At 34.5% G+C, this 27372-nt stretch overlaps 1 protein-coding gene across 1 annotated transcript in view; it reads left to right on the forward strand.

Annotated features, from left to right (window-relative positions):
* The window catches only part of LOC120515491 (D-ribitol-5-phosphate cytidylyltransferase-like), a 98804-nt gene that overhangs the window by 18204 nt on the left and 53228 nt on the right, over window positions 1–27372 (forward strand). The window contains exon 4 of the mRNA XM_039736552.1: window positions 7317–7448. Within this exon, the coding sequence (XP_039592486.1) occupies window positions 7317–7448 (132 nt within the window). The remainder of the gene's footprint in view (window positions 1–7316; window positions 7449–27372) is intronic.

The following is a 27372-nucleotide window of genomic DNA, read 5'->3' on the forward strand; positions in this document are numbered from 1 at the left end:
TTTATGGTGATGACCATAGTCTTACTTTAGTTCTTCTTATGCACTTCTGTCTGCTACTGATGAACAAAACATACTAAAACATTCCTTAATTCACTCCCCACATTGGTATCTGTAAATTTAACAGTGGTGTCTCCATATTAATTATGCCAGGTAGTAAGAGGCAAAGAGATATTTTAAGAAAGAACCAGGAGAAGAGACAAGTCATTTATCAAAGCCAGAAATCTAACCCATCAATCAGTCATATCTTTCGCCAAAAACCAAAACATTAATCTAAAATCACATTCAGGAAAACAAATAACAATCTCGGTTATTTATGGTCAATATTGAAGCAAAACACAGACTAAAAAAATTAGGTTTTATTTGCAATCTCAGATAACAAAGAAGTGCACAACACTGACCGTAATAACATTACACACCATACACTTCCAGACATCTGTGCACACTGTAGCCACATCAGAGCATTTTCAGGGCAATGGACACAAAATGGTGGTGTTCATATAATAACAAATGTGGTGGCATAATAAAACGTGAGAATATTTAACAGTCTTAAGTAATTTTCTTACATGAAAATAAATGACAAAATGAATTCTGTATATCAATAAAGTCTAAAGAGAGAAATCAAAGCTAGAAATAAAATCAGAAAAAAATTAAAGCAAATTTAGACCATAACATAGCCCTGTATTCTAAGGTACAGTTCCTAAATGCCCCCATAGAGACCGAGAGTGTTTGTATTAAACAATGAAAATAAAGAAAGAGGAAGTTTTTTGTATGGTTTGTCTCTGGCCTCTGTTTAGCATTTATGTGAAGAGATTGCAGACAGAACCATGGTAAGGCTTCCATAAAATTGAGTGTGTCTCCCTCCCAGTGGCAAAAACCTTTGTGGCTGTTTTAAAATTTCAAGGAAGAACATATTGACATCCATATTGTCACAAACTTGACTCAGAGTCATAGAAAGTTTTGGGGCAGCCACCCGTATATTTGGTATCCTGGCTGCAAAGTTGCAAAAATGTATACAGCACTGATGTGCACAAAACCGAGTCCAAAACAGAACTGAGGGAATAGGGAAAAGGTGGAGGCTTTTAAAGAGAAAGACAGGAAGTGAGGTCAAAGGGGTCTGGCTCATAAGGGTCTTCAACCATAGGCTCGAGCCCGGACGTGACATCACAAGAGCTGGAGCCGGAAAGGTCCTCTTCCATAGGCTCAGACCCAAAGTGATGTCAAGAGGGCCAGGTGAAATCTCCCGTGAAAGGTCTGCAGAAAAAGGGAAAAAAAGAGGCAGTGCACTCTGCCACATCCAGGTCAGATTCGGAATTGCCCTTACTCAGTCCCTTTAGCTGCCTGCCATGCACACGTGTGTGACACTATATATATATATATATATATATATATATATATATATATATATATATATATATATATATATATATGTAAACCATTATCCTAGTTCTATAAGATTCATGAATATTTCACTAGATGATAATGCATAAAATATGGGTGGTTCCTATAACCCCCATGAATAGAATTGGGTTGGTATTTTTCTGCCATTTCTAACAGCTTTAACTAAAACAATAATCTTCAGTTAGTGACAGCTTTGCCTTGTGTAAGGAATGGAAGGCTTATGGTTTCAAACCGTGCCTGGGCACATTCCTATGTGCCAATCGCCTTACGGGCCTTTTGAGTATGTGAAGTAAATATGTAAGAAAATAGCACTTAATTCACGTGCTGTGCCATATTCTTAAAGCATACAGAAGAAGAATCTAAGAATCTTTAAGTATATAAGAATTTAAGAATTTTTAAGTAGAGAAGAAAAGGTAAAGAACTTTTAAGTACAGAAATAACTAAAGTTTCTCAAGAAAAGCTAAGTTTAAGAAAGATAAATTGTTCCCTTTTTTTGCCTTTTATGTGTGTAACTATTTTTTCTTATATTCTTGTGTGGGTTATTTGCTTTTAACTTTCACTAAATATTTTCAAAACGAACTTTTGGACTGTGAGATTTCTTTAGACACGCGTTTTACCCGTGCTTGACCATACCTTATTTCGGCAGCTACATACACACACATATATATATATATATATATATATATATATATATATATATATATATATATATATATATATATATATATATATATATATATATATATATATATATATATATATATATATATATACATATACTAATAAAAGGCAAAGCCCTCACTCACTCACTAATTCTCCAACTTCCCGTGTAGGTAGAAGGCTGAAATTTGGCAGTACATAGAAAAGAAGATAGAGCTCCCAAAGAGCGCTGAAGAAAAACGCCGAATACTTTATTCGCAAGATACAAGTCTAATGAGAAGACACAAGGTATAAACGAGACTTTGGATCACTTTGTAACGGAGTTAAAATTGTTGTAGCGAGAAACTTTTAAATGTCGGGTCTTAGCTAACATTAAATAAAGCCGTGAACATCGCAACATCACACAAGAGAGCAGCTCACATGAACTGACTGAACGCAGTACGAGTGATCATTTCCATGCTTCAAACCTGTTCAAAAAACGCATTACACAATTCACAAGGTGGGAAAAGAATATGCTCCGAGTTGAGCTCCACAGCTAACGCGGTCTTGTGGAAGCAACTTCGTCACGCTGCCACCAAATACTCACAGTAAAATCCACAAGTTAATACACACGCTGTCTCTAGAGTTTCTCCACACTCAATGTATTCCTCGCATCCCCGTTACACCCTCTTATCTCCCATTTCAATTCAGATGCCTCCAATTTCCAGTAAGGCTCTGCTTCGCGATGAGAAGTAAGAAGTCTCAGGGACAGATCCAACAAAAGGTTGCCATTGATTTCAGGCAAGATTGCTTTTCTCCTGTTTCTCTATACGTTTCTTTCTCACAAGTGGATATTCAATTAGTATTGTAAGGGATGAGTACAATATTTTAAGTACATTGATCAAGGCAAAACTAAAGTAAATATATGCAATATTTTTAAATACATTGATTTTAACTTACCAAAAACATTGTACTTATTACTTGCAAAACTAATTGAGTGCAATCATATTCTTAAAAATCATTTTTTTCAAACTATGAATTCATTATTGATAATAGTTCTGAAGCTCAATTCAGGGTTATGGGGGATGGAGCATATCCCATCTGCACTGGGCAGGAAACAGTAATGAAAAGGGTGCCAGTCCCTTGCTTCAAGATGGTTATGATTATAATTATTAAAAAGAGATAACTTTATGATTACTTTAGGCTAATCGGCTGTTTGATCTACTCCAAACTGAGAGCTATTTAACTTATAGTTCTTCTGTTTAAAGTTAAAGTTAGATTTTATGAAGATTATTTCTTTCATGTTCACTTCATTTCTCAGGTTCACATTTATCGTGCAGCTAATAAAATAATACATCTTTTGTTATTTTTTAAATCAGATGTAATTTTTTGTGCAATTTTTATGTAATATATCTTCTCTGTTTTACAGAAGATTGTATGTTAGAAAAGACATATCCTTATTTTTAAAAAAAGTAATTCTTTTCTGTCACTTTTAACAGTCTGAGTATTTTGAAGCTCTGATGTAACTAAATAGCTAGATAATCCTATGATTATCCATTATCTATGACCCCTTTTAGCTTCAGGCTACAGGTAGTAGATTTTTCTTTTCTTTTTTGTATGAAATTTGGGAGTGTTTTTGTTTAAATACAGCTAATAACTTTTTGTTTCCAAATATAAGCTGTGCATGTATGTGCACGTAAATTACTTCCGGAATGCTTCCGGGTTTCAAGAACTGTAGACAGCCACAAAACTAAAAAATGTGAAATTAGAGTTATTTTATTGCTCCTATTAGTGAATGCAGGTTTTCAGAAGTTAAAGGTATGCATTGATATAAGTCAGAGAAAGATTTTTATATGACATAATGCAGCTCCTTCCGACTTTAATATTTTGGCTTCCTCAAAGAGATTCTCTGTTCGTTTTTTATCAAGAATTCAGAAGTATATTTTTCTGACGGGTGTTAGATTTTAATCAAATGTAATGACTGTGATAAACAGGGAATTTTTTTAAAAAAAAAAGGTTTATTGATCAAGAGGTGCATTATTGTACTGATATTTAACAGATATTGGATACCAGTAATAGTAGTCTAAATGAAAACTCATCTGCGGTGGTCTGGCACCCTGCCCGGGGTTTGTTTCCTGCCTTGTACCCTGTGTTGGCTGGGATTGGCTCCAGCAGACCCCCGTGACCCTGTGTTAGGATATAGCGGGTTGGAAAATGGATGGATGGATAATGGATGGATGAAAACTCATTTTTTACAATAAGAAGCTAGATTGATATTCTTAAACAACAGGTAACTTTAAGGGTCCTTTAACTTTTTTTTTTACTTTCTTTTGTTTTCAAGACATTTTCATGAAGTGCTTTGCTGTGGTGTTACAATATTCCAACCTTTAGTTTGGTGGTTCAGTACTCTGCTATGAGTATGTGAGTTGCTACCAAGTGTTGAACATGGCTGTGTGTCTATCAGTTTGCATCAAAAAAAGTGCAGGCAAGTGTTACTTGAGTATTTATACAGAAGGAGACAAGCTGAAATTCACACTGATTTGTACATTAAGTATTGGTGTCATTTTTCAGCTAGGGTATCTCCCTAAGAGGTGGGACCACCTTCCAATCACCATCAGGAGCGACCCTCTATCCTCTAAATATGGAGGGTCCCCCATAGTTCCTGGTGGTTCGTTTCAAATGTGTTAAGGGGTGGAGTGTTTCCTTGTGTTTTACTGTGCTTGGTAGCTTTTTCAATTACTACTTTTTTAACCTGTGCTCTGTGTTTGACTTTGATTTGGATACTGTATTGGGACTGTGTTTGCCTTGGATTGCCTTTGTTCTATGTGTTCCACAAAGCTTCTTGTGTTAAAGAGCATTTTTGTTTAAATTAAGTATTTTATTTTATAAAGATTCTTTGAGACCCTTTTGTGTCTAGCTGGGTTTTGTCATTAAATCCTACCCCTGTGGGCAATTTTGACATTATTTTTGGAACTTATGTGCTATTGGGACTCCCAGTTCATAACAGTTGAAATAATGGTTTACATCTCTAAGGTTTGGAGAATGGTTGGAAATGTTTAAAAGTGAAAAAGGTTGACCAATTTAGAATGCTCAAAATGTCCATTACCATCAACTACTGAAGTGAAGCAGGCACAAACAAGGGTAATCATTCTTATTGAGAGAAGTGTAACATTAGGGTAAATTGCATTACAACTATTGGTTGTGTCATTGATTTGTAGGTAATAATAGTGATTAACTGACTCACCTTTCATTAAAAAAAAGTTTTTTTTTCCTAAAGTCATTCAGGAAGATGCTGTTTTAAGTATACAAAGAACACAGGAGGCTCTACACAGGTTCTTGTGCTTCAAAATAACATCAGACAGTCAAACACTTATGTCACCTGTCATTACAATGTTCTTTGGGATAATGTACTTTTTTAAAGATGCTTTAAAATTTACTGTAGGGATTGTTTGAACAAGTATATGATATGTATTCTTTCCACTTTGCTGTAAATATGGCATCCTGTTATTTGAAATTAACATAACTTTCTCAAACCTGCTTAATCCAGTCTAGGGTCATGTTTGGCTAAAGCTGATCCTGTCAGCATTGGGGGCCAACCTTCAACAGGATGCTAGTTCATCACTGGGCCATTCAAAACAAACAAACACAAATATTCATGCACAGCAAATTTACAATATCAAATAAGCCTTAACAGTGTCATTTTTGGCATGAAGTTTCTGGAGCGGCCATACTACAATAGAATAAGCGTGCACACTTAGGTAGAATTAACATTAACATTAATATTAACTTACCTAGCTAATAACATCTGTCACCCTTTCATTCAGTGAGTAGTGAGATGTGCAAGATTATGCATCATTTGTATCACAAAAATCATTCAATCTGTTGTTGGTGCCGTCTATCTCGATTGGATCATTTTGATACTATCTGAAATGTAATCATCTGATAAACAACAGCAATATAGATTTAAATGTTAAGTAAAACGAGCACCTCATATCCACCCACAGCCCAGAAAAATATATTGGCTATGAGCAGCCTAAATTGAAACAGCCATACCTCAAGTTCAGAATCAAACAACTTTGAAGTGAACAAAAAGAAGCCACAATAACACAGAAAGAATGTACTGAAAGCACCTATTGCTCAAGCACAAAACTATGGGATTGTCCAGTAGCAGAACTAACCACTGTGCAGCCAGGTGTTTGCTGGGCAGCAGGAGACTGCCAGACAAGTAAAAGAATTCGTTTTTGGATACCTGTCCTTTCTGGTCTGGAACTCAGTGCCTCCTTAGAACAGGGGGGCATCATAATGCTGGTTTAATTTCCACAATTAATGAAGCAGCACACACAAGGTTTCCTAGGTGGCTTTTTCAAATTAAGTACCTGCAGGAAGTCCTTCTCAGTGGAGAGTGAAAATCAAGATGCTGCTTAGTCCCATTCTGAACAGTGTAATGTTTTGTGTTTTATACATTCTTGGTACTGCTCTACATTTTTTTCTATTTTCAAAATGACCACAGTAAATGTTCATTGATGTATTGTTTTTCCTTTGTTTTTTTTATTGATTTTGAAGAATATTGTTGTATCTGTTGTTTTGAGTGAGCTGTGTGCTGTTCTACTATTTTGTTTTTTGAATAAATTAAAAGTACTTTGATCGAATAACTGAAAATCGGAAAAAGTGCTGAAGAAAACAAAGGTGAAGATTCTTATAAACTTTTACTAATAACAAGCTAAATTGCTGAAGGAAGCTTATTACTTATATTAAATATGTTTTTCAAAATAAGCACTACATTATTAATTAATGCTGGAATTCAATCTTAATGTATCACAGTAAATATTTTAATGTAATACTTACAAGTGTGTAAGATCTTTCTTTATTGTGAAGTGTTACCTAATGTATATGGAATGAATTTGTCTAGTTAAACAACAGATACTGTAGTTAACTTGTCAGCCTCTTTGTTAAGTTTAGTTAATTGATTGTGTTTAGTAGCATACACATTGTAGTGTGTCAGATCAGGTCACTAAATAGAATGAGACATTCTTCTCCCAAAATATACACCAAAGACATTCAGTTTCAGAAAAAAGACTAAACAGATGTTATCATGCAACATTTTTAGTATAAACATAACAAAAGCTACCTTACCCTCAATGGCATGAGGTATATAAAGTACAAACAGTGTTTATTTTTGCTACAGTATTTGAACATTATTCTTTATTTACCTTTAATTCTATTCTATGTGTACATTTTTTGTTCTCCGTTATATAACTATATTCTATTTTTTTTTATAGGTTCATATCAGCTTGCCAGAAAGTACACCTTTCAGCAAAAAACTAGATGAGCCAAGTGCCATCAGGCGACTTGCAAAGGAAGCAAAACATAGAAATATTTTGGTTTATGGTCTCCTGGTTAATTATACAAAGGTATGCATTTCCTTTACACTTAAAGGCCAAATATATATGCATTTTACAATCCATTTTAATTGTAAGGGCACAATGGAATGCCTTTTTTTATTTGAGGTGGAGGCAAATAAATGAAAAATGTTCTTGCTTTTCAAATCAATGGCTTTTTTGGTGCAAATCTTCCTTAAGGCAGTTAGTATATTATCCATGTCGGTTTGGAAAAATAATATTTCTGAAAAGATTTCAATGGTATACTTATAAATATATTTAACTTTTTATGGTTATCACTTTATTTATACATTTTGGATACATGTTTATCCAGGATGTATGGAATTGCATTTCATATTGTGTATTGCATTCAAGATCATGCTTTAATTTTGACAAAATTACATGTGATGAATAACCATCAGAATGTGGGGAAAGGAGCGTCAACAGTTGGGGAAAGAGGTATTCCAATTACGCGTGTGTTGTACTTGGAAAGAAAGTGAGTTGATGAGGCAGGGGACATGCCAACAAATGTTGTTGATGCTAACAAGTGTAATTATATAAAACCTCTATCAACCCACACCTCGAAAATGTAACCGCACTACTTAATTTAACATGTATAAACTTTTTCAGCAAGATCTAAAACAGTTTTCACAATTTCAGTTAACCAGTCCATATTGCCTACATTTGTGCTCACCACTAGAATACAGAATACACCTTTTCCCTTATTTGTTGGTACCTCTTACCCCACCTTTTACTGCTGGTCATTTCGTTACATTTTGTTTTCAGTTTTGGCACAATTCAAGCATGGTCTTGACCAAAATGCAGTACACACTGAGCAAAATGCAATGCATCTTCTTTTCTTTTAGTTTTGAAATATGATCTATGAACATTAATTAAAATGCAATTCACTTTTGTATTGCATTTTAAATTGACAGTAAAATTGTGTGATGTAGTGAAAAGCAATCAATCATTTGGTTGATGCATTTTTATTTATGACACAATAAAATCATGCCAAAATTAAATATCCCACTTGCATGTGTAGTTTCAACATAATTAACATGTTAGATTGCATGTAATTTTGGCGCAAATAATATTTCATAATTGAGGGAACATTTTGTGGAACCTCTTTTGCCTTTGATTATATATAGCATTATGTCTGTTGCATAAGTGTCTATCAACTTAGGTCACCTGCAATGAGGAATGACATATTACTTTTCCTAAATATTGTGGAAGATGTCGATATCAGGTTTTCTCATACTAAATACACAAAGTGCTGAGGTTACACCCCCATTTTGCTCCTAGGCACTGATGATAAGGTTTTGGTTAAAGCACTTGCTGACCATCCGGAAAAGTACAGTACTTTCTTCTACTAAGCAGAGTTTAGCACCAATATAGACAGAAAGTTACGTCTGTTCCATTATTCTTGATTGCACATGCAAAATCAAATTGTAATTTCTGCCTTTTGTGAATTACCCAACATTTAGTTTGTGGTACATATCAAGATATTAACAGAATATAAAAAAACAATTTTTCCGTAATTCTGGAAACATTTTGATACTGCAAAAACAACCTGCTACAAAAACATTTCTTTCATTACTTGTAAGGTTAAGCTTCTCATAATGATATACCTCAGTTTCCTAAACTATCACTTTTAACTGTGGTATAGTCACTTATATTAAAATATCCCATGGACAGAAGGAGTGCTCTCTGAATTATATCAAAACCTATGGAACAAAGAATAAATTATTTGTCTGTTTGTGCAATACAGTTCAGATGTACAGTATATACATCTATCCATTATCAAATATCAACTAAATCAAACCTAGGAGAGCTGCCCCCAAGCACTAGACTTCTATGGACGCATGTTTTAGTTTTGCTCTTAGTTTAAGCCTTTACTAGACTGTTTGAAGCCTATTGAAGTTTAACAGGTCCTAATTCAGTAATTACCCTTTGTTGCATTGCATTGCAGATGGAGCATACATCCTCAAAGACTACTCTAATGAGCTAACTTTTGCCTCATTGCTAACATGCAGACTAATTTTGCTGAATTCCATGAATTCTATACAACTCTTAAGTTCACAATTTCGGTGTCATTCAATGGGGAAAACTGAAAGGAAAGGAAAATGTATGAATAAGGGAAAATACTACTGTATAATTTTCTCTCTTTCTATATGAAAATCATATAAAAATTAAGTTAAATTCTAAAGTGTTCAAAACCTTTGCATCTTCTCTTGTGTCCATGTAGGCTTCCTCTGAGTGCACTGTTTTCATTACCCATAAAATATGTGTTTCATATAACAAAAAACTAAAACAATAAAAAAGATGTCCTGGACAGCACTATTCCAAGATTGATTTTATTCGCCAATTTTAATGGCAAATTCAATGGTTTAACAACTACCTTTGTATATTTGTTTGTTTTATCCAATAATTCCACTCATCAGGCTTGGCCTAGTTTTACTAGAAATATTTTGACAGCAATTTTTTTAACAGTGGTATTTTGGTAGCAAGATCAGTTATAGTTACTTTGTTTTAATGTCTACTTTTTTATTTTTATTTTTTTTATTTTATAATATTCTTTTACATTGTGTAGTATATTCAATGCTGTGTTGTGTGTTGTGTTTCCTTTATGTGTCACCACTTGTGGATGCCACCATAACTATATCTGATAAGTACAGCAATTTTTTCACTTTGGGATTAGTTTTGTTCACTGTGGGTAGTTTTGTTTGTTCAAGTCTGTTCTGTATGTTTTTATATGTAAAATATAGTGTGTTTTATTTGCATTGAAATCATGCATGTCCCCCTCTCCTCTTGAAAACCCAGTATTCTCCTACTAAATTTGTTCAGCAATCTTACTATATCTGTTAGGCCAACATTAAAATGACACTGTTTAAGAGAAAGTGTGTGTCTGTGTGTGCAAGGCACACTTGCCCACCAATCTCAGATGGTTTTCTCTTTATAAGAATTGCTGCCAGTAAAGGGTTCACTGTGAATCTATTTTAGTAACTGGAAGTATAAACCTGAATTATTGACATTTTGACGTCAGTTGTAGCTTCTATTTGCAAGATAAATCAGTAATTCTGACTTACCTTATGATCAAATTTCTATTAGCTATTCACTGTGAATGCTTAAATACTGTACCTGTACAAAGTCTCTTCTGTTGTGCCAAAGCAAATGTAGAATTAGCCTGAGTGAACTGAAGTAACTTGCCTTTACATGAGACACTACGTCAGTGAATAAACTGACATTGTACAGAAATATATTCTGGCTTCTATTCTTTGACTGCAACCATAGCCTGAAGGCGTCACACCTGCCAAAGCTCATACTTACCCATCTAATGTGTGGTTGATTTTTTTTTTTTTTTTGTACAATGTTAGGGAAAAAAATAAATGTTACCTTTAACAGATGTTTTGTATTCACATTATTCAATTTTCTTTCCTGTTTTCATTTTATGTATTAAGTAAAGCCTGTGTTTATTTTTTATAGCAACAGAGTAACCATATATTTGAAGAATTTATCACAATATATAAAAGTCAAAAAATAAAAAGTTTTTTTTTGTTATAGAATTAAACCCTAATGATTGTTCAGGTGTTGTATAGTTATGTTAGATTAACAATGCAACAGGTTAGTTACAGGCATAAATCAATAGGTAAAATACACTAGATTAACAGATCATTGAATCCCTATACTCAAAATTCATGAACAAAATTTCCACAATAATACCATGAATATTTTTATTAAACAATAAGCCTTCTAGAAAATGCAGTAATCAGAAAAAAACATAATTAAAATTAATATTTGTTGTGACCACCATGTGTATTAAACGCAGCAAAATAGTTTTTTTTATAATGTTGTCAATGTGCTTGGGGTCATTGTCACATGCTGCAAAATGGGACTAATCAGATGGTTCCTATTGGTATTGTATAACAGGCTGTCAGGTCAACAAGAATGCATAAATATCTTCCTGTACTGATTAGTAGTGAGAGGCCCTTGTATTTTAATCAAATCACCAACTGCATTTGCGGAAATACTGTTCCAAACCTTCTGGGAACCGCCACCGCTTCACTGTTGCTATCGTACATTTATCCATTCACTTTTCTGTAGCACTTTGCTGGATTAACAAGTTTTCTTTTAGAGCCAGAAATTGAAAGTTTTCATTTATCAGTCATAAGCACCTTCCAATTTTCTCCATCCCAGTCCTTGTGCTTCCATGTGCAGGTGAGTAATTTGGCTTTATTTGAACCTTCGAACAATGTTTTTTTTGGGCACAATACTTACATGAAGACAACATTTAATAAAACTTCTTTGGGCTTTAAAAGGGAGTACCAGGATCCAACTGGTTTCTGAGATTTCAAAAGAAAGTAAGTTTGATGCATTTGGACCACACATCTGGAAACACCTGTTTGCCATAAATTTTCAGATTGGGTAAGACTTTGATGATGCAGGATGACTGCCTTGTTGTGTCTTGTTGGAATGCTGACTTTTGCTGTCATGTAGGATTTGCAGGATAAACCACAACATCTATCACAACCGTACCTTTTTTTAATATGATTGTCCCTTGCCACATTTTATACAATGAACTGTCTAAGACAAATATTTTTGTAAACTATTTAAGACTTTTGCATAAAATTGTATATACAGGTGCTGGTCATAAAATTAGAATATCATGACAAAGTTGATTTATTTCAGTAATTACATTCAAAAAGTGAAACTTGTATATTAGATTAATTCATTACACACAGACTGATGTATTTCAAATGTTTATTTCTTTTAATTTTGATGATTATAACTGACAACTAATGAAAGACCCAAATTCATTATCTCGGAAAATTAGAATATTGTGAAAAGGTTCAATATTGAAGACACCTGATGCCACACTCTAATCAGCTAATTAACTCAAAATACCTGCAAAAGCCTTCAAATGGTCTCTCAGTCTAGCTCTGTAGGCTACACAATCATGGGGAAGACTGCTGACTTGACAGTTGTCCAAAAGACGACCATTGACACCTTGCACAAGGAGGGCAAGACACACAAAGTCATTGCTAAAGAGGCTGGCTGTTCACAGAGCTCTGTGTCCAAGCACATTAATAGAGAGGCAAAGGGAAGGGCAAGATGTGGTAGAAAAAAGTGTACAAGCAATAGGGATAACCACACCCTGGAGAGGATTGTGAAACAAAACCCATTCAAAACTGTGGGGGAGATTCACAAAGAGTGGACTGCAGCTGGAGTCAGTGCTTCAAGAACCACCACGCACAGACGTATGCAGGACATGGGTTTCAGCTGTCAAATTCCTTGTGTCAAGCCACTCTTGAACAGGAGACAGCGTCAGAAGCGTCTCGACTGGACTGCTGCTGTGTGGTCCAAAGTTATGTTCTCTGTTGAAAGTAAATTTTGCATTTCCTTTGGAAATCAATGTCACAGAGTCTGGAGGAAGAGAGGAGAGGCACAGAATCCACGTTGCTTGAGGTCCAGTGTAAAATTTCCACAGTGAGTGATGGTTTGGGTTGCCATGTCATCTGCTGGTGTTGGTCCATTGTGTTTTCTGAGGTCCAAGGTCAATGCAGCCATCTACCAGGAAGTTTTAGAGCACTTCATGCTTCCTGCTGCCGACAAACTTTATGGAGATGCAGATTTCATTTTCCAACAGGACCTGGCACCTGCACAAAGTGCCAAAACTACCAGTACCTGGTTTAAGGACCATGGTATCCCTATACTTGATTGGCCAGCAAACTCGCCTGACCTTAACCCCATAGAAAATCTATGGGGTATTGTGAAGAGGAAGATGCAATACGCCAGACCCAACAATTCAGAAGAGCTGAAGGCCACTATCACAGCAACATGGGTTCTCATAACACCTGAGCAGTGCCACAGACTGATCAACTCCATGCCACGCCACATTGCTGCAGTAATTCTGGAAAAAGGAGCCCCAACTAAATATTGAGTGCTGTACATGATCATACTTTTCATATTTATACCTTTCAGTTGGCCAACATTTCAAAAAATCCTTTTTTTGCATTTTTTCTTAATTTATATTCTAATTTTCCGAGATACTGAATTTGGCACTTTCATTAGTTGTCAGTTATAATCATCAAAATTAAAAGAAATAAACATTTGAAATGCATCAGTCTGTGTGTAATGAATGAATCTAATATACAAGTTTCACTTTTTGAATGGAATTACTAAAATAAATCAACTTTGTCATTATATGCTAATTTTATGACCAGCACCTGTACAGCACTCAATCACTGGAGTTTAGCACATGTGAAACTGTGTTGGCTAACTCCGTAGCCTTACCACCAATATTAATTTGGGTATGGTACTTTATAATATTGAACTGGTAGCCTAAGATATACAATGGAATACCTTAGTCTTTCAGATACTGATCTAACATATCTAAATTACTGAAGAGATTAATTTAAATAACATGATTGTATACAGGTTACAGATAAAAACCTTAAAATGTGTCATTGCAGTTGCATCCAGAGGACAATACAGAAATAAAACCTAGATTTTAGAAAATCTTCAAAAATATTTATAGAATATTTAATAGTTTTTCAAAAATAAATGTTTACATTTATTTTTTGGTAAATACTGCTTGGTTTCAAATTTCTCATCTAGAACTATAAACAGTGTTTAAGTAGAATTTCTGTTGCTTTGGGTTAAACAATTAGTTATAAAGCCATATAGGACTGGGGATAAAATAATTCCTTGGGTGGATTATTTAATCAGGCTATGTACTGTATGTATTTAAAGGCATCATCAACTGAGATGATTCCTAGTTTCTTCAGCCACCACCTTTGATACATGCTTGTTAGGTTATTCACATCAATTCCTATCATTTTAGCTCCTCTCATGACATAAACCATTTTTTTAATTTACCATTATTAGGCCACTTAACCAGGCATCAGAGTTAAAGGTTAGTGACACAATGAATCATGCTACAATAAATTGAGAGCATGATGTTACTTGGAGCAACTCAGAACTTGTTAAAGAGAAATAAGTGCTGATTACAATAAATAGATATTTTTATAGCAATATCCGCATTTAAGGGAGATAATTTTTTATTGCAATATTCTATGTAAGAGTTGATATTTATATTCCACCACTATTGATGTTTCCCAGAATGGTGAGAAATAAATATACCTTATATCTCTGAAAGTGAATTATATACTAAATTCATTTAGTTTTCTTTGACATTGGGAGAAAGAAAATAGTCCTTAGATAAGCATCCTATCACAATAGAACTATGCTCATTGTTTTTAAATGGCAGTATCAACTTAATCAGACAGGTGATTTAGAAAGAATTCAGACCCCTTCACTTTCTGCACTATAATTTCTACCAAAGGATCTTCTACAAAGTACTGAATTAAAGATCTGAATGAGACATTTCAGTTTTTGATATTTAAGAAATTTGCCAACTTTGGAAAAACATATTTTCACATTGTCATTATTGGTTATTGAACGCCGATGTATGAGCAAAACAAACAAAAAAATAAAAGCAGTTTTATCCATTTAAACTTAAATCTTGTCCTAGATTTGATGTTAAACTGCATCCGGCCCTGGAAGCTGTCCTCCAACTTGCAAGGAAATCATGGGGGTTGGTGGCAGGATTGGCACTCCAGCCACCATAAAAAAAAAAACTTCATGTAGCTCTGAGATGACAGGCAGGACTCCTTTCTGTTCTCTGCGAGAATAGCTCTGCTGCAGCCGCCTATAGGATGGTTATATCATAAAGGGGATGGGGAAAAGCCCTCAGGACCCCCATTGCTGAAAGAGTCAAAACTGTCAGAGAGCCAATGGGGTCAAGCCTGTCAGGAATCAGAACTGGCGTTGTGCTGAGGCATCACCCGCTGCATGGCAGTACTCGGGTCCCAGTTTGAGGCAGCCCATCCGGGTAGGCGTGTGGAGCATCTTGCCTCTCTGGCATGATGATCACCTTCTCTCTGGTTTGTACTGGGAACTGAGAAGGATGGCTGCAAGGGCTCTGAGGGCAGAGATAAGGAGGAGTTTGTTCGATGAATCTGTGAGCAAGTGATACACCATCTATGGTCTAGTTACTCACGTTATACTTACAGAGGCATCGAAGCACTACGCACATCTAAATCTGTTTCTCTGAGAGTCGCAGTCAGGGTTAGGTTGGAATTGTCCTTATGGATGACACTGCAGTTGTGACCTGCTGGGCTGACTACTTGAGCAGCTGTTTAAAGCTGATCCTCCTGCTAGGACGTTTGATATCTCTGGGTCCACGGTTCTTGAGACTGATCCTCCAATTAGCTGTGAACCACTCAATCTCACAGAAAATGTACAGGTCAGCATTGTGTCTGTCTGCGGAGAGAGTGTTGACCTTGTCAAGAGGTTTACTTACCTCGGCAGTGACATTTATGATGACTCTTCCTATGAAGTCAGCAGATGAACTGGGAGAGCTTCGGGGCGTCCTGAGGTCTCTGGAAAGGGGTGTGTGGCACACCTGATATCTATGCAAAAGGACAAAGGTCCAAGTCTTTAGAGTTCTGGTGCTTCCTGTCTTGCTATGTAGTTGCAAGACATGGATGATATCCTGAGACGAAGAATGGACTCCATCAGTACTGTGTCTCTTCGGAGAGTCCTTGGGAATTGCTGGTTTTACTATGTATCGAATGAGCAATTGCTCACGGAGTCCTGATTGAGGCTCATTACCTGTATTGTAAGGGAACGTCAGTTACGGCACTACTGCCATATGGCGAGATTCCCCGAGGGTGATCCGGCATGCAGGATTCTCATTGATAAGGACCTGAGTGGCCGGACCAGGCCAAGGGGGTGCCACGTAACACTTGGCTGAGGCAGATAGAGGGTCATTTCCAGAGGGTGGGACTGGACTGCGTATCTGCCTGGGGGGTATCCAACCATGATCCCAAGATGTTTTGTCATGTGGTAGTTCCGACAATGCACTGTACCAGTGCATGCTCACAATCACAATAAAGTGTGTACTTAAATGAAGGGGTCTGAATACTTTCTGAATCAGATTTATAAATATGTATTACTTTATTTTGTGTTATGCATTTTTGCTTACATGTCTGTACAAATGAGTTATCCGTTTTCATTGAAATACCATGTAAATCTATGTGGGTGTGTGTTTCACACTCAAAAATGCAGTACACATGCACATAACTCTATCTATCTATCTATCTATCTATCTATCTATCTATCTATCTATCTATCTATCTATCTATCTATCTATCTATCTATCTATCTATCTAAATTTGTGTGATTACACCTTGCAAACAAAGAATGAATTTTGGGAAATATTTCCTTTAATACCACATATATCTTTATATTTTGATCTGTAACTTTGATGCTTCATAATTCATAGCTGGCTAAATTCAGACTCACTGGCTCATTACATTATTTGGCTTTTTGCCAGTCAATCTTAATTGTTGTTTTCACTCACAGGACTTAATCCTGCTATAGATTCTAAGCAATTCACATGGCGCCAGAAGACACTGCACTTTTTTTTTTTGCCTTTCATTCTTTCATTTTAACTATTTGAAAGGTACTACACCATGTCAACTCCTAAAATTATTGGTATTTCAGTAGAACCAACAGTGTTTGTTTTATAAATCGTGCTTCTAAGGGAACCGTTTGTTATTTACTGATTTTTAAAATGTTAAACCCTGTACATTTTTGGCATATTTTTAAAAGTTTATGATCACTGTCATAAATTTTTTTTCATTTTTTTTAATAAACAATTAAATATGTTTGATAGCAAACCAAGCATCTAATTGATAGCTTCTTGTCATTTTGATTGATCTAATGTGGTATTTCCTGCAATATTGCCTTCAGCATGTACACTTGTAAAGAAAAATCTTAAATCAAAAGTCAATCTCTTCTTTTTCCTTAATAAAACTTGTCTCTAATCTGTAATGTAAACGTAAAAATATTTTAGAGTATGATGCATGTCAGTAAAATGTTGTACCCACAGTGCTGAAATGAGTGCTGCTGGCAGGAGTTCAGGAATTTTTATTCAGCACACTGCTTCAACTTGGGAGGTAAGGGTAAAGAATGCCAGCTCACCAAAAGTTCAATATCCTTGCAGCAAAGGCCTTATGACAGTAATTTATAAAAGATATCAAAGTCAAAAAATATTGAAAGTCACCTATACAATAATAATAAAATATCATGTTAAGTCAGGAGATCATTGTTTCTTTCATATGTATTTGACAACACAGTACACAAATAACATTGTCAGGAATCCTAGAGATTAGGAGTAGCCAGTTAGAATTGTGTTTGGCCTTTGTGGCTGAAGGCTGGCTTCCATGGAAATTAATGTAGTTTAGAATTCAGGTTAGGAAATGATTGACTTTTTATCATGTAACTATTTTTGTTATTTTCAGTTTAGTATAGTGAATAGTACAATGCTGTCACATAATTGCCTGCATGCTCAGGTTGTGTTAGGGCCTATTTTTTATAAGGCTGCCAACTTTAATTTTGAAGTACCTGTTAGTTTTTAAATACCCTTGTTGCTGCTTTGTAATTAAATAATCATTTTATACCTTCATTATGAAAAGGACAGCGTTTATTGCATACATATACAGTACCAAACAGCTGGCTTTATAAACCTGTTGATATAGGCTCTCTTACTTCCACAAATGACACTGAATCAGATTAAGCAGGCTCAATAATGATATTTTATAATATAAATGTTAAAAATGAACATCCATGCATATTGTTGCAACAGGTAATTAAATTGCTAAGCCAGAAAGTAAGTCTGAATACTGTAAATATACAGTTCTTTATTAATGATTTAGCAATCAATTTTTCTCGTCTTTTAGCCATTAAAAAAATGAGGTGATCGAAAATAAAAATTCCAGTCATTCTATTGTATTTTAAATTGGCTGCTAATATGTTTTCTACAAATGGCCAATAGGAAGAATACTTAAAAATAAACCATTTAGATTTTGAAAAAAATTGGTCTCTTAGAATTTTAAGGATTTCTTGTACTTTTTATGTATGGTTTTAAATGTTGGTACATTTTTCATGATACAGTACATTAGAGATAAACAAAAGCATTGTTGTTGTTTTGAAGACATAGCCACATACACTTTTTTAGAGATCTGAGGCAATACATTTTAATTGTTTTTATGTGCATTCTTTAAAACATGAGCTCATTTATACATATAAAAATATAAATACAGCTGGAAACAATCAGCAGTGCACAATCTTGACTAAAACATTTTTTGTTCTCTTTTGCCCAGATAAATGCTTCCTTCAAACTACAAGTTCAATTTAGTCTATTATTTTTAAATGATGAGAATTACCAAAATTATTTAAGACTGAGATCTTCTAAGATGTAGCATAAACATGATGTAAAATTTAATTATTCCATTTTCCAACCAGCCATCTATTTTTTAACTTTTTTTCTGTTGCAGCATTGTGCAACCATGGATGGACACTAGACCTTCACAGGGCACACACTCACAGCAAGACAGCATTGAGTCACCCTTTAACCTATTACTCATCTTTGAAATTTGAGAGAAAACAGTGAACATTTAATTTCTGTGAGTTTCTAATTATTCCTTTCTCTTTGTGAGAAAGGAATAGGTAAAGTAAGTGAATTAGTCTGTGAGATACCAGTTGTAGTAAGGAACACAATAATTTTCTGATGAGATATAAGTTTTAGCTGGGATCCACACTTTTAGCTGAGAAGAATACATTTGATATCGGGTATGATGGAAAAGAACTACAAGTTTTATTTCTTTGCAAAAAATGGTGAGAAAATGGTAGGGCAGAAAAGAAAAATCCTTTTCAAAAGTGATTAATTATGTAGTTTTTGTAATTTCTCTGTACACAATGTTAGATGTGTAATATTTTTCATTTATCAATTAAACCCAAGTTCCTCCACCACTTTCTTAAGTCTGTATTAAGTTCTGGCTGAATGAGCACATCACTGGTCTCCTAATCATGTTGCCTAATAGGTAATCAGACACCTTCTAGTGAGTCCAACTGTAGCTCCTCTTTGCTACTTTAACATAATGTACTTGTAACATGATATAACATTGTGAAAATCTCCTTAATCCCATCTAGGTGGTCAAAACTTGTCCTGGAATTGGTAAATTCTATTTGTACAGCCGCAGACTGTTATCAAAACTAGCATGCTTTTTAAGCTGCCGCAGTAATTAGCCTTTCACAACAACAACAGAAGACTGTTTTCACCCCTATTGACATACGGAAAGTACTGGAGACGCAACACAGAAAAGCTGTGGGCAACATCCAGAGATGGCTTTTATAAATAAATTATGTCACTTTCTAGCATGAAGGGCATAGATTGTTATGCATCATGGATTATCCCATATCAGAACAGTCTTATAAATAGAGATTTTTTAATATAACTCATAATACAAGTAATATTTTATGTTTTACTACCCTCAGTATTCTATTCTTAAATTCATATTCATCTTGATATACTAAAATTTGATGTGAATCTTACAGTCATTTACAGATGATTCTGTATGTTTACATTAGTACTGTATATATGGAGCACAATCATAGTTTTTCTTTTAATCCCTATTGCTTATTGTCAAATAATTTAGCCGTATAAAGATGTTAATTATATTTTGGGTTCATACTTCAGAAAATACTTAAGATTAAATAATTGTAAGAAGATTGGATACAGGAAACATGCCATTTGTTTATTGATTTATAAGTGACAGTTCTTCATTTGCAATTCTCTCATTCACCAAATGCCAGTAGAGATGACCCTGAACTAAAAAGAATGGCTTGTTTGAAAGAGTAACTGCTCAGTAGAACATATAAAGGATTACATGAGGGTAGTGGAAAAAAAGCAACAGCTGCAAACAATTGTAAGAGGATGTATTTAAAATGGTAAACTGTTTTTCTTATTCTTTCCTCTGGTAGTACTAAGAAGACAAAACTTTCATCAACTCCATTAGATGTGAATGTGCTTTGTCGCCGTTTCCTATTCACATGTGTGAACAAGAATTTAAAGGATGGCTCCCATCACTTTCAAGGAATGCAGTATAATAATATGAACTGGTGTGTTTTGAATGACCCGACAGATAGTGAATAAAAAATAATGAACTTTCAGTTATAGCCTAAATATGAAAGTTAACTTATAATTGCTTAGAATATTTATTATATTATTCTTACTAGTATGAAGCATACAAATGCAATTCTTTTCTTTAAAGATGTGAAAATGAAAGTCTTTTGTGTTTAATCATGAGCATGAAACCATAGTCTGGAATCAACTAAATTACTTGTAATGGCAGTAGGCAAAAAAGAAACTTTTGCATGCTAGAATGTTAATTATAGTGGAATTTAGAATTTATCTGTCAGGTGTGAATTGTTTACCCACTGGAGTATGAGATGTTCTTTGTGGTTCAAATATTCCTAATCCAAAGATTTAAAAGCTTATAGAGTGATTCACAAATGACCGAAACCTTGTCATTGAGAATAGCAGTGATTTTAAAATGCTAAAATGTATTTTGACTATTTAAATTCAATTATTATGATAAATTTCATACTGATATGTGCAAATTAAATACGATAATATTTAAATATGATATGTATAGCTTTTTAAATTAGAAAGATCCTCCTACTAAAACCTCCATGTGTAGTATGGTACAGTATGTGTGGATAATGTGGTAAGTGTAGTCAAGAAGTGTGAGTGGGGTGGACTACTTTTTACAGCAGTCAAAAAACTGGACACATCTTTTAGTTACTTAAAATAGAACAAAATAGTTTTTAACACTGAAAACTTCCTCTATTTACATTTATTTCAATGTAATTTTTTGTATAGGTACATTATTTAAAATGTCTTAGAATCTATCATTAATACTGCATCTTGTTAAAATTTTTTAGGTAAATCACTCTAATGTTTGGCATAAAAGCACACTAGAAAGGTGTGATATACATATGAATGTCTTTTGTTAATCTTAATCAGCCTTTTGCTTACATTTCCTTTCCACATGCTGCTTTGGAAATATAGGCTTGATATCATAATGTGTTTTATTTATAGCACAATTTGCCATATAAATATGTTTACCACATGCATTACATTTAATCAAGAGAGGAAGAAAAGATCAAATAAGGACAAAGAATAAAACTTGCAGTTTGTTATGTTTCAGCATATTTTCAAGATTCCATACATTTCATTAGTATCTAGTCACTGTGCAGTTGTATATTAAAGTATGGACACCATTAGTTCAGTTGCATAAGAATATAGTCTAGCTGCTGAGCTCTAGAGCTCCCCTGTGTTTAGGAGTCAGTCAGTTTGCAGACGTCCAATCATGTTTTTAGTCTTTGTGGTATACATCAGTGAAGTTCCACAATATGTCTTGTCATTTCTTAACATGCCCATTTCAAGAAGCACTTTGCAGTTCATTTTGTAAAACATACTTATACTTTAGATAGGGTTAGAATTGTGGAATTGTTATTTTGCCCAAGAGAAGTGATGACTATTGAGAAGGTGTGTCTTGGAGTGGTCATTTCACGTAGCAGGATAGTCTGTCAGGCAACAATAATGTTGTGTAGTGCTGTGAGTCACAACCAGACCCCAATGTGACATAAACTGGTTGTTGAGTGGAACACCTGAATTGCAGAGCACTGGAGGTCTGCAGCTAGACCCTTATCCAATACTTCATTGAAATCAATAGGTAAAAAGCAATAATATATGTAGGGTACAGACTTAAGCATGGTCAGTTTCTGTACAATTACAATTTATATTCTCATTTTAACAAAGAAAAAGAAAAGGTGCAAAAGCTTGGGCACCCGGTCAGTCTTCTAAGCATTACTTTATTCAAGGGTCTTTCAGTTCAGTTTTCCTTGCAGAAATCTTCAGTCTTAGAAATATTTAGGGTTCTTGTTACATGCTTTGTAAGAAAACATGGCTGATTTTGAAGATCTTTGTCTTGCTGAAAAAGTCCAACCCTTTTTAGCTTCTGTTTCCATGATGACTATAGGACATTTACTTCTTGGAATTGTTGATATTAAGTTCATTCTTTCTTACACCCACACACTATTTCCCACACCACTGATTTCCACAGAACCCCAAAGTTTAATTCACACCAAGTTTAACAGTTTGGCAGGGTGTTTATTTCTTCAGATACATCAGTTTTTTTATTTCAAAATAATTTTTTGTGGTTGCTGTTAAAATTTTTAATTTTTGTTTCAGCAGTTCACAGCCCTCTGTTGCAAAATGTTTCTGGCTTAAAAAAGAAATTGTTTTGCTTAATTTTGAAATTTGTTACATAAAGTTCCTTTCCGTGTGGACCTGTGGAACACTACCGCAATGTCAACATAACATTTGTTGTGGTCTTTTGCAGTGATATTTCGGATTTTGTTTTGCATGTCTGACCAATTTTCAAGGAGGTCTGTCAAAGATTTTTTCTGATTCTTGAGTTGACATCATTGGTTTCACACGCATCCTTAAAAATAAAGGTGCCAAAGTGGTTCTTCAGAGTGATGTATTAGGTATACCATTTTTGGTTCCAAAAAAAACACACCCACATAAAGTTTCCGGAAAGAACTTTCATTTATTTATATCAGTAACAAGTTTCATAAATAATCATGAATAGACTGTTGTTGTATGCAACAGGCAAAATTCAAGTTTTCTTGATTTGTTAGTATCTTGCTACGAGCTAGCCTACTATATATTAAATATTTCTGTTTTGTTCTTATATTAGAAACCCTTTTGAAACCCAGAGAATCAATTTCATATGCAAAGACACATTCCTAGAATGAAACAGTTCCTTGTTCAGCATTGATTCAATAAGGAACCACACAACCCAGTAAAGAGCCATTATAAAACAGTTATTTTTAAGAGTGTAGTTTCCATTTTTTAATGATGTTTTTGATGATAAAAGTTCAACAATAGACATTCAGATTTTTTGGACATTTAGCTTTTTATAGCCTGCTCTTGCTTTGTTAAACTTATTTAACTTTAGTTTCAAATCTTTCCCCATTTGCTTAGAGGAAGCTACAGTTGATGAGGGTAGGTACAGCATCATGAACAGTTAAAGCTGTGTGAGTATTTATTGAAATTAGGAATAGTCTTCAAATGAATTAGTGTAAATTAAATCTTAAAGTTTCTAAAAATATTATTAAAGTAGTACTATATTAGTGAATCAACTGGAAGGGTGCTGAAATATGTGAGCATGCCACATTCACTGTTTATATTTTCAGTCTGTTAAATTCAGAAAATAAATAGTAATTGCACATAGCAATGTGCTGAAATATAGTATGTTTATGTTTGTACTCTACAGAGTTTGAGTTAACTTTGTTTCACTTAGCAATTTAATGGAAAATGCACTTTAGTCAGGGCTGCACCATCTTTTACATACAACTGCAAATGTTTAGTTTTCTAGTTTAGCCATTTGGGCAATTTTACTAATCCATTGTGAAATCTGCTCCCCAGCTCATATATCCTTACAGAGCAAATAGCTTGTTAATCAGTACATTTGAAACTTCACTAATACATTATCATTTTAAATTCAGAATATTAACATTTCTTTAGTGTTTTAGATCAGTGTTTACGTTTATAAAAGCTAGCATTTAAATGGACAGCTTATAAATCAAAACCTGAAAGGGATTTTTTGTTTGTCATATTTATTAAAGGGTTACTATCGGGAATAGTTTAATTTACATTAATTTTAGCTGGTCTCATTCATCAAGGCTTTCACAGAAAAAAGATCTGCTTGGTGGTGTTAGTTTCAAGGGTTCTCTCAAGTCCCCTGTGACCCCTAAGGGGTCTGGGACACTCTATGAAAATTCCTGATATAAGACAATATCGTGTTCAATAAAGAATGCTTTGTATGCCTGGGAAACAATATGTATTTTCATTTGCTTGGAATAGAATTTATGATAAGCTGGAGACATCTACTACTTCCTGTCTGTTTTCACTTATTTGTGTTTATATTAATTTTTTTTAATTATGTATGTATTTATTTATGTATTTAATGTGATGGTGTATTGTAGTGTTTAGAAAATTACTTTTAAAGCCTTATTTTCAAATAATTTTGGAGACAGTGCCTTTAACTGATGTTCCTTTAATAGATAAACCTTCATGCTGTATGCTCAGTAGCTGTTCATTTATGTAACTTGATCTTTATTCCTTTTTAAAATTGAGATTTTATGTCTAATAACAGGTTTCTATGCTTGTGTGAAACTTGTCAGGAGAGTCATCTAATCCTTTAAAGTTTTACACTGCAGTCTGTCATTTCTGTGAAAGAAGTGTCATAGTGATACATGGGGGCTTTTAATCCTTATTTCTCTATGCCCGTATGTTTACTTGCAGTCTGTTTCCTCCCTTGTTACGGAAGTTATAAAGGGAATGGTACGCTTATGTTGAGAATTGCTGTTTAAAGAACCTTTACTCACATTAATCATCTGCCTCTGAATTCATTAAAATGATTTATTTTGATGCTCTTGTTGAAGTTATACACCATAAGGAAACAACTGTAGATAGATAAGAGTTGGTTAAAAATGTTTATCTTTTAAAATGAAAGGAATGTTTGTTGAAATGAATCCTTTATTTAATCATATTTTCCCTTTGTTCTAGTGCTCCTAAGTGTGTAAAGTTGTTAAAGGAACAATTTCTTGACTCTTCAACTTAAGGTTTGTTAGTCTCAGTTACGGAAAAGCACAAATAATAGGTTCACTGTAGATTTTAAATGAGCCCATATGAAAATATAATATACACTGTATGGCCAAAAGTATGTGGACACCCTTGCAAATTATTTAGTTCAAGTGCTACAAACAAACCCATGATTAACTAGTGCATAAAATCAAGCACATAGCCATGCAATCTCCATTGACAAACATTGACAACAAATTGGGTTTAATGAAGAGCACAGTGACTTTAATTGTGGCACTGTCAAAGGATGCTACATTTATCACAAGTCAGCACGTAAACTTTCCACTCTGATGGATCTGTCCTGGTCGACTGTAAGCACTATTACTGTAAAGTGTAAGCATCTACAACAGCTTACCTAAGAAGAGGTAGACCACACAAAGTGGGGCTGCAAAGTGCATAGTGTATGTAAATCGCCAGTGCTGTATTGTATCACTCACAACAAATTTGCAAATGGCCTCTGGAAGCAACATCAGCACAAGACCTTATGTCAGGAGCTTCATGAAATAAGTTTCTGTGGCCAGGCAGCTGCACACAAACCTAAGATCAGTATGCACAATGCCAAGCATTGGCTGTTACGGTGTAAAGCATGCCATCACTGGACTCTGCAGCAGTGGAAATTTGTTCTCTGGAATGATTACTTACTCTTCACTATCTGGCAGTCTGATGGATGAATCTGGGTTTGGCAGATGTCAGGAGAATGCTACCTTCCTGACTGCATTGTGCCTACTATATATTTTAGGGGCAGAGGGATAATGTTCTGTGGCTCTATTTAAGGAATTGGGCTAGGCCCCTTAGTTCCAGCGAAGAGTACTGTTAATGCTACAACATACAATGGCAATTATGCACATACAACTTTGTGACACAAGTTTGGGGAAGGTCCTTTTCTCTTCTAGCATGACTGTGCTCCTGTGCACCAAGCCAGGTCTTTAAAGGCATAGTTTTATGAGATGTTAAGGAACTTGAGTGGCCTGCACAGAGCCATGACCTCAACCCTATTGAACACCGTTGGGATAAATAGAAACACAGATTGCAAGCCAAGTCTTCTCATGCAACATCAATACCAGACTTCACAAATGTTCTTTTGACTAAATTGGCATACATTCCCATGGATACTCTCCAAAATCTTGTAGAAAGCCTTATCAGAAGAACTGAGGCTATTACAGTTATAAAGGGGAGCCAACTCTATGTTAATGACTGTGGTTTTGTAACAGAATGTCCAGCAAGCTCATATAATGTAGATGTGATGTTTAAGTGCCCACAAACCTTTTGTCATATAGTGTATATGCACTACAACAGGGTATGGTATATTCTCTTTTTCCACATACAACCTTATAATTTAATCAATGAAGAAAGGCCAATCAAAGTTTCTTAACATTTGCCTTAAAATATGCGTTCCCTTATTGTTATAAAAATGACACAGCTAACAAATCAACACAGAATCTTTCAAACAAAAAAGTGCTTTAAATATTTTTGCACCACAAATGCACTTATTTGTGGCATCACGTTTTAAACTTTGCATTTTATTTTGATTTGTGCAAATGAAACAAAATGGAAAAAAGTCCAAATCTAAACTACAGCACCCAACACTTCTTCAGTTCTCTGCGATGAAACAAGCCTGTTTCAGTTGTGTCACTATGTGACGAGCTCATGCAATCTTCAAGTGTCATTTCTGTTTTCTTGTTACTTGTTTTATTTTCTAGCATTACTCTCATTGGACTGTATACATCCAAAAATGTAATTAAGCCATTATATTAATGTTAATCATTTCATCTAGCTGAAGATGAAAAGAATGTTGAAAATCTTGAAACATTGTATGTAACAGTATTCTTTAAAATCTTGAGCTGAGACCTAATTTTAGGTCACAGCTTTTGTTAAAAGGGATATTGATCCACCATTGACCAGACTAATTATCTTCATTCTGTGTAAAGCATGGAGCTATTGATATTAATCTTAAAATTGTACAAACTACACACCAGTCTCAATTCAGAATATCTAAAATCTGTCCCAGACAGATTGCAAACAACGTTTGCAATTACTGTATCTACCTCAATAGATCATATGTAGTTTTAGACCCCAACTTTCTAACCATTAGCAGCAAAAACATTGAGATAGTGTTGGATTTACAATTACTTGCTTAGCAGATTTTTTTGGAGTAACAGTCTCTTATGATATTCCACACTACTGTACATTACTGACATGTCAACTTATCTTACTGGGCAAATACTATACAACACTAAATAACTCAACGAGAAAATAATGTTTTTGATTATTTAAAGCTAGAAAAAATTTGATTTCCCCTATGAGAAATAGTTCAAAACTTTTTAAGAATTTGGC

Source organism: Polypterus senegalus, chromosome 15, assembly GCF_016835505.1.
Source record: "Polypterus senegalus isolate Bchr_013 chromosome 15, ASM1683550v1, whole genome shotgun sequence".
NCBI lineage: Eukaryota > Metazoa > Chordata > Cladistia > Polypteriformes > Polypteridae > Polypterus > Polypterus senegalus.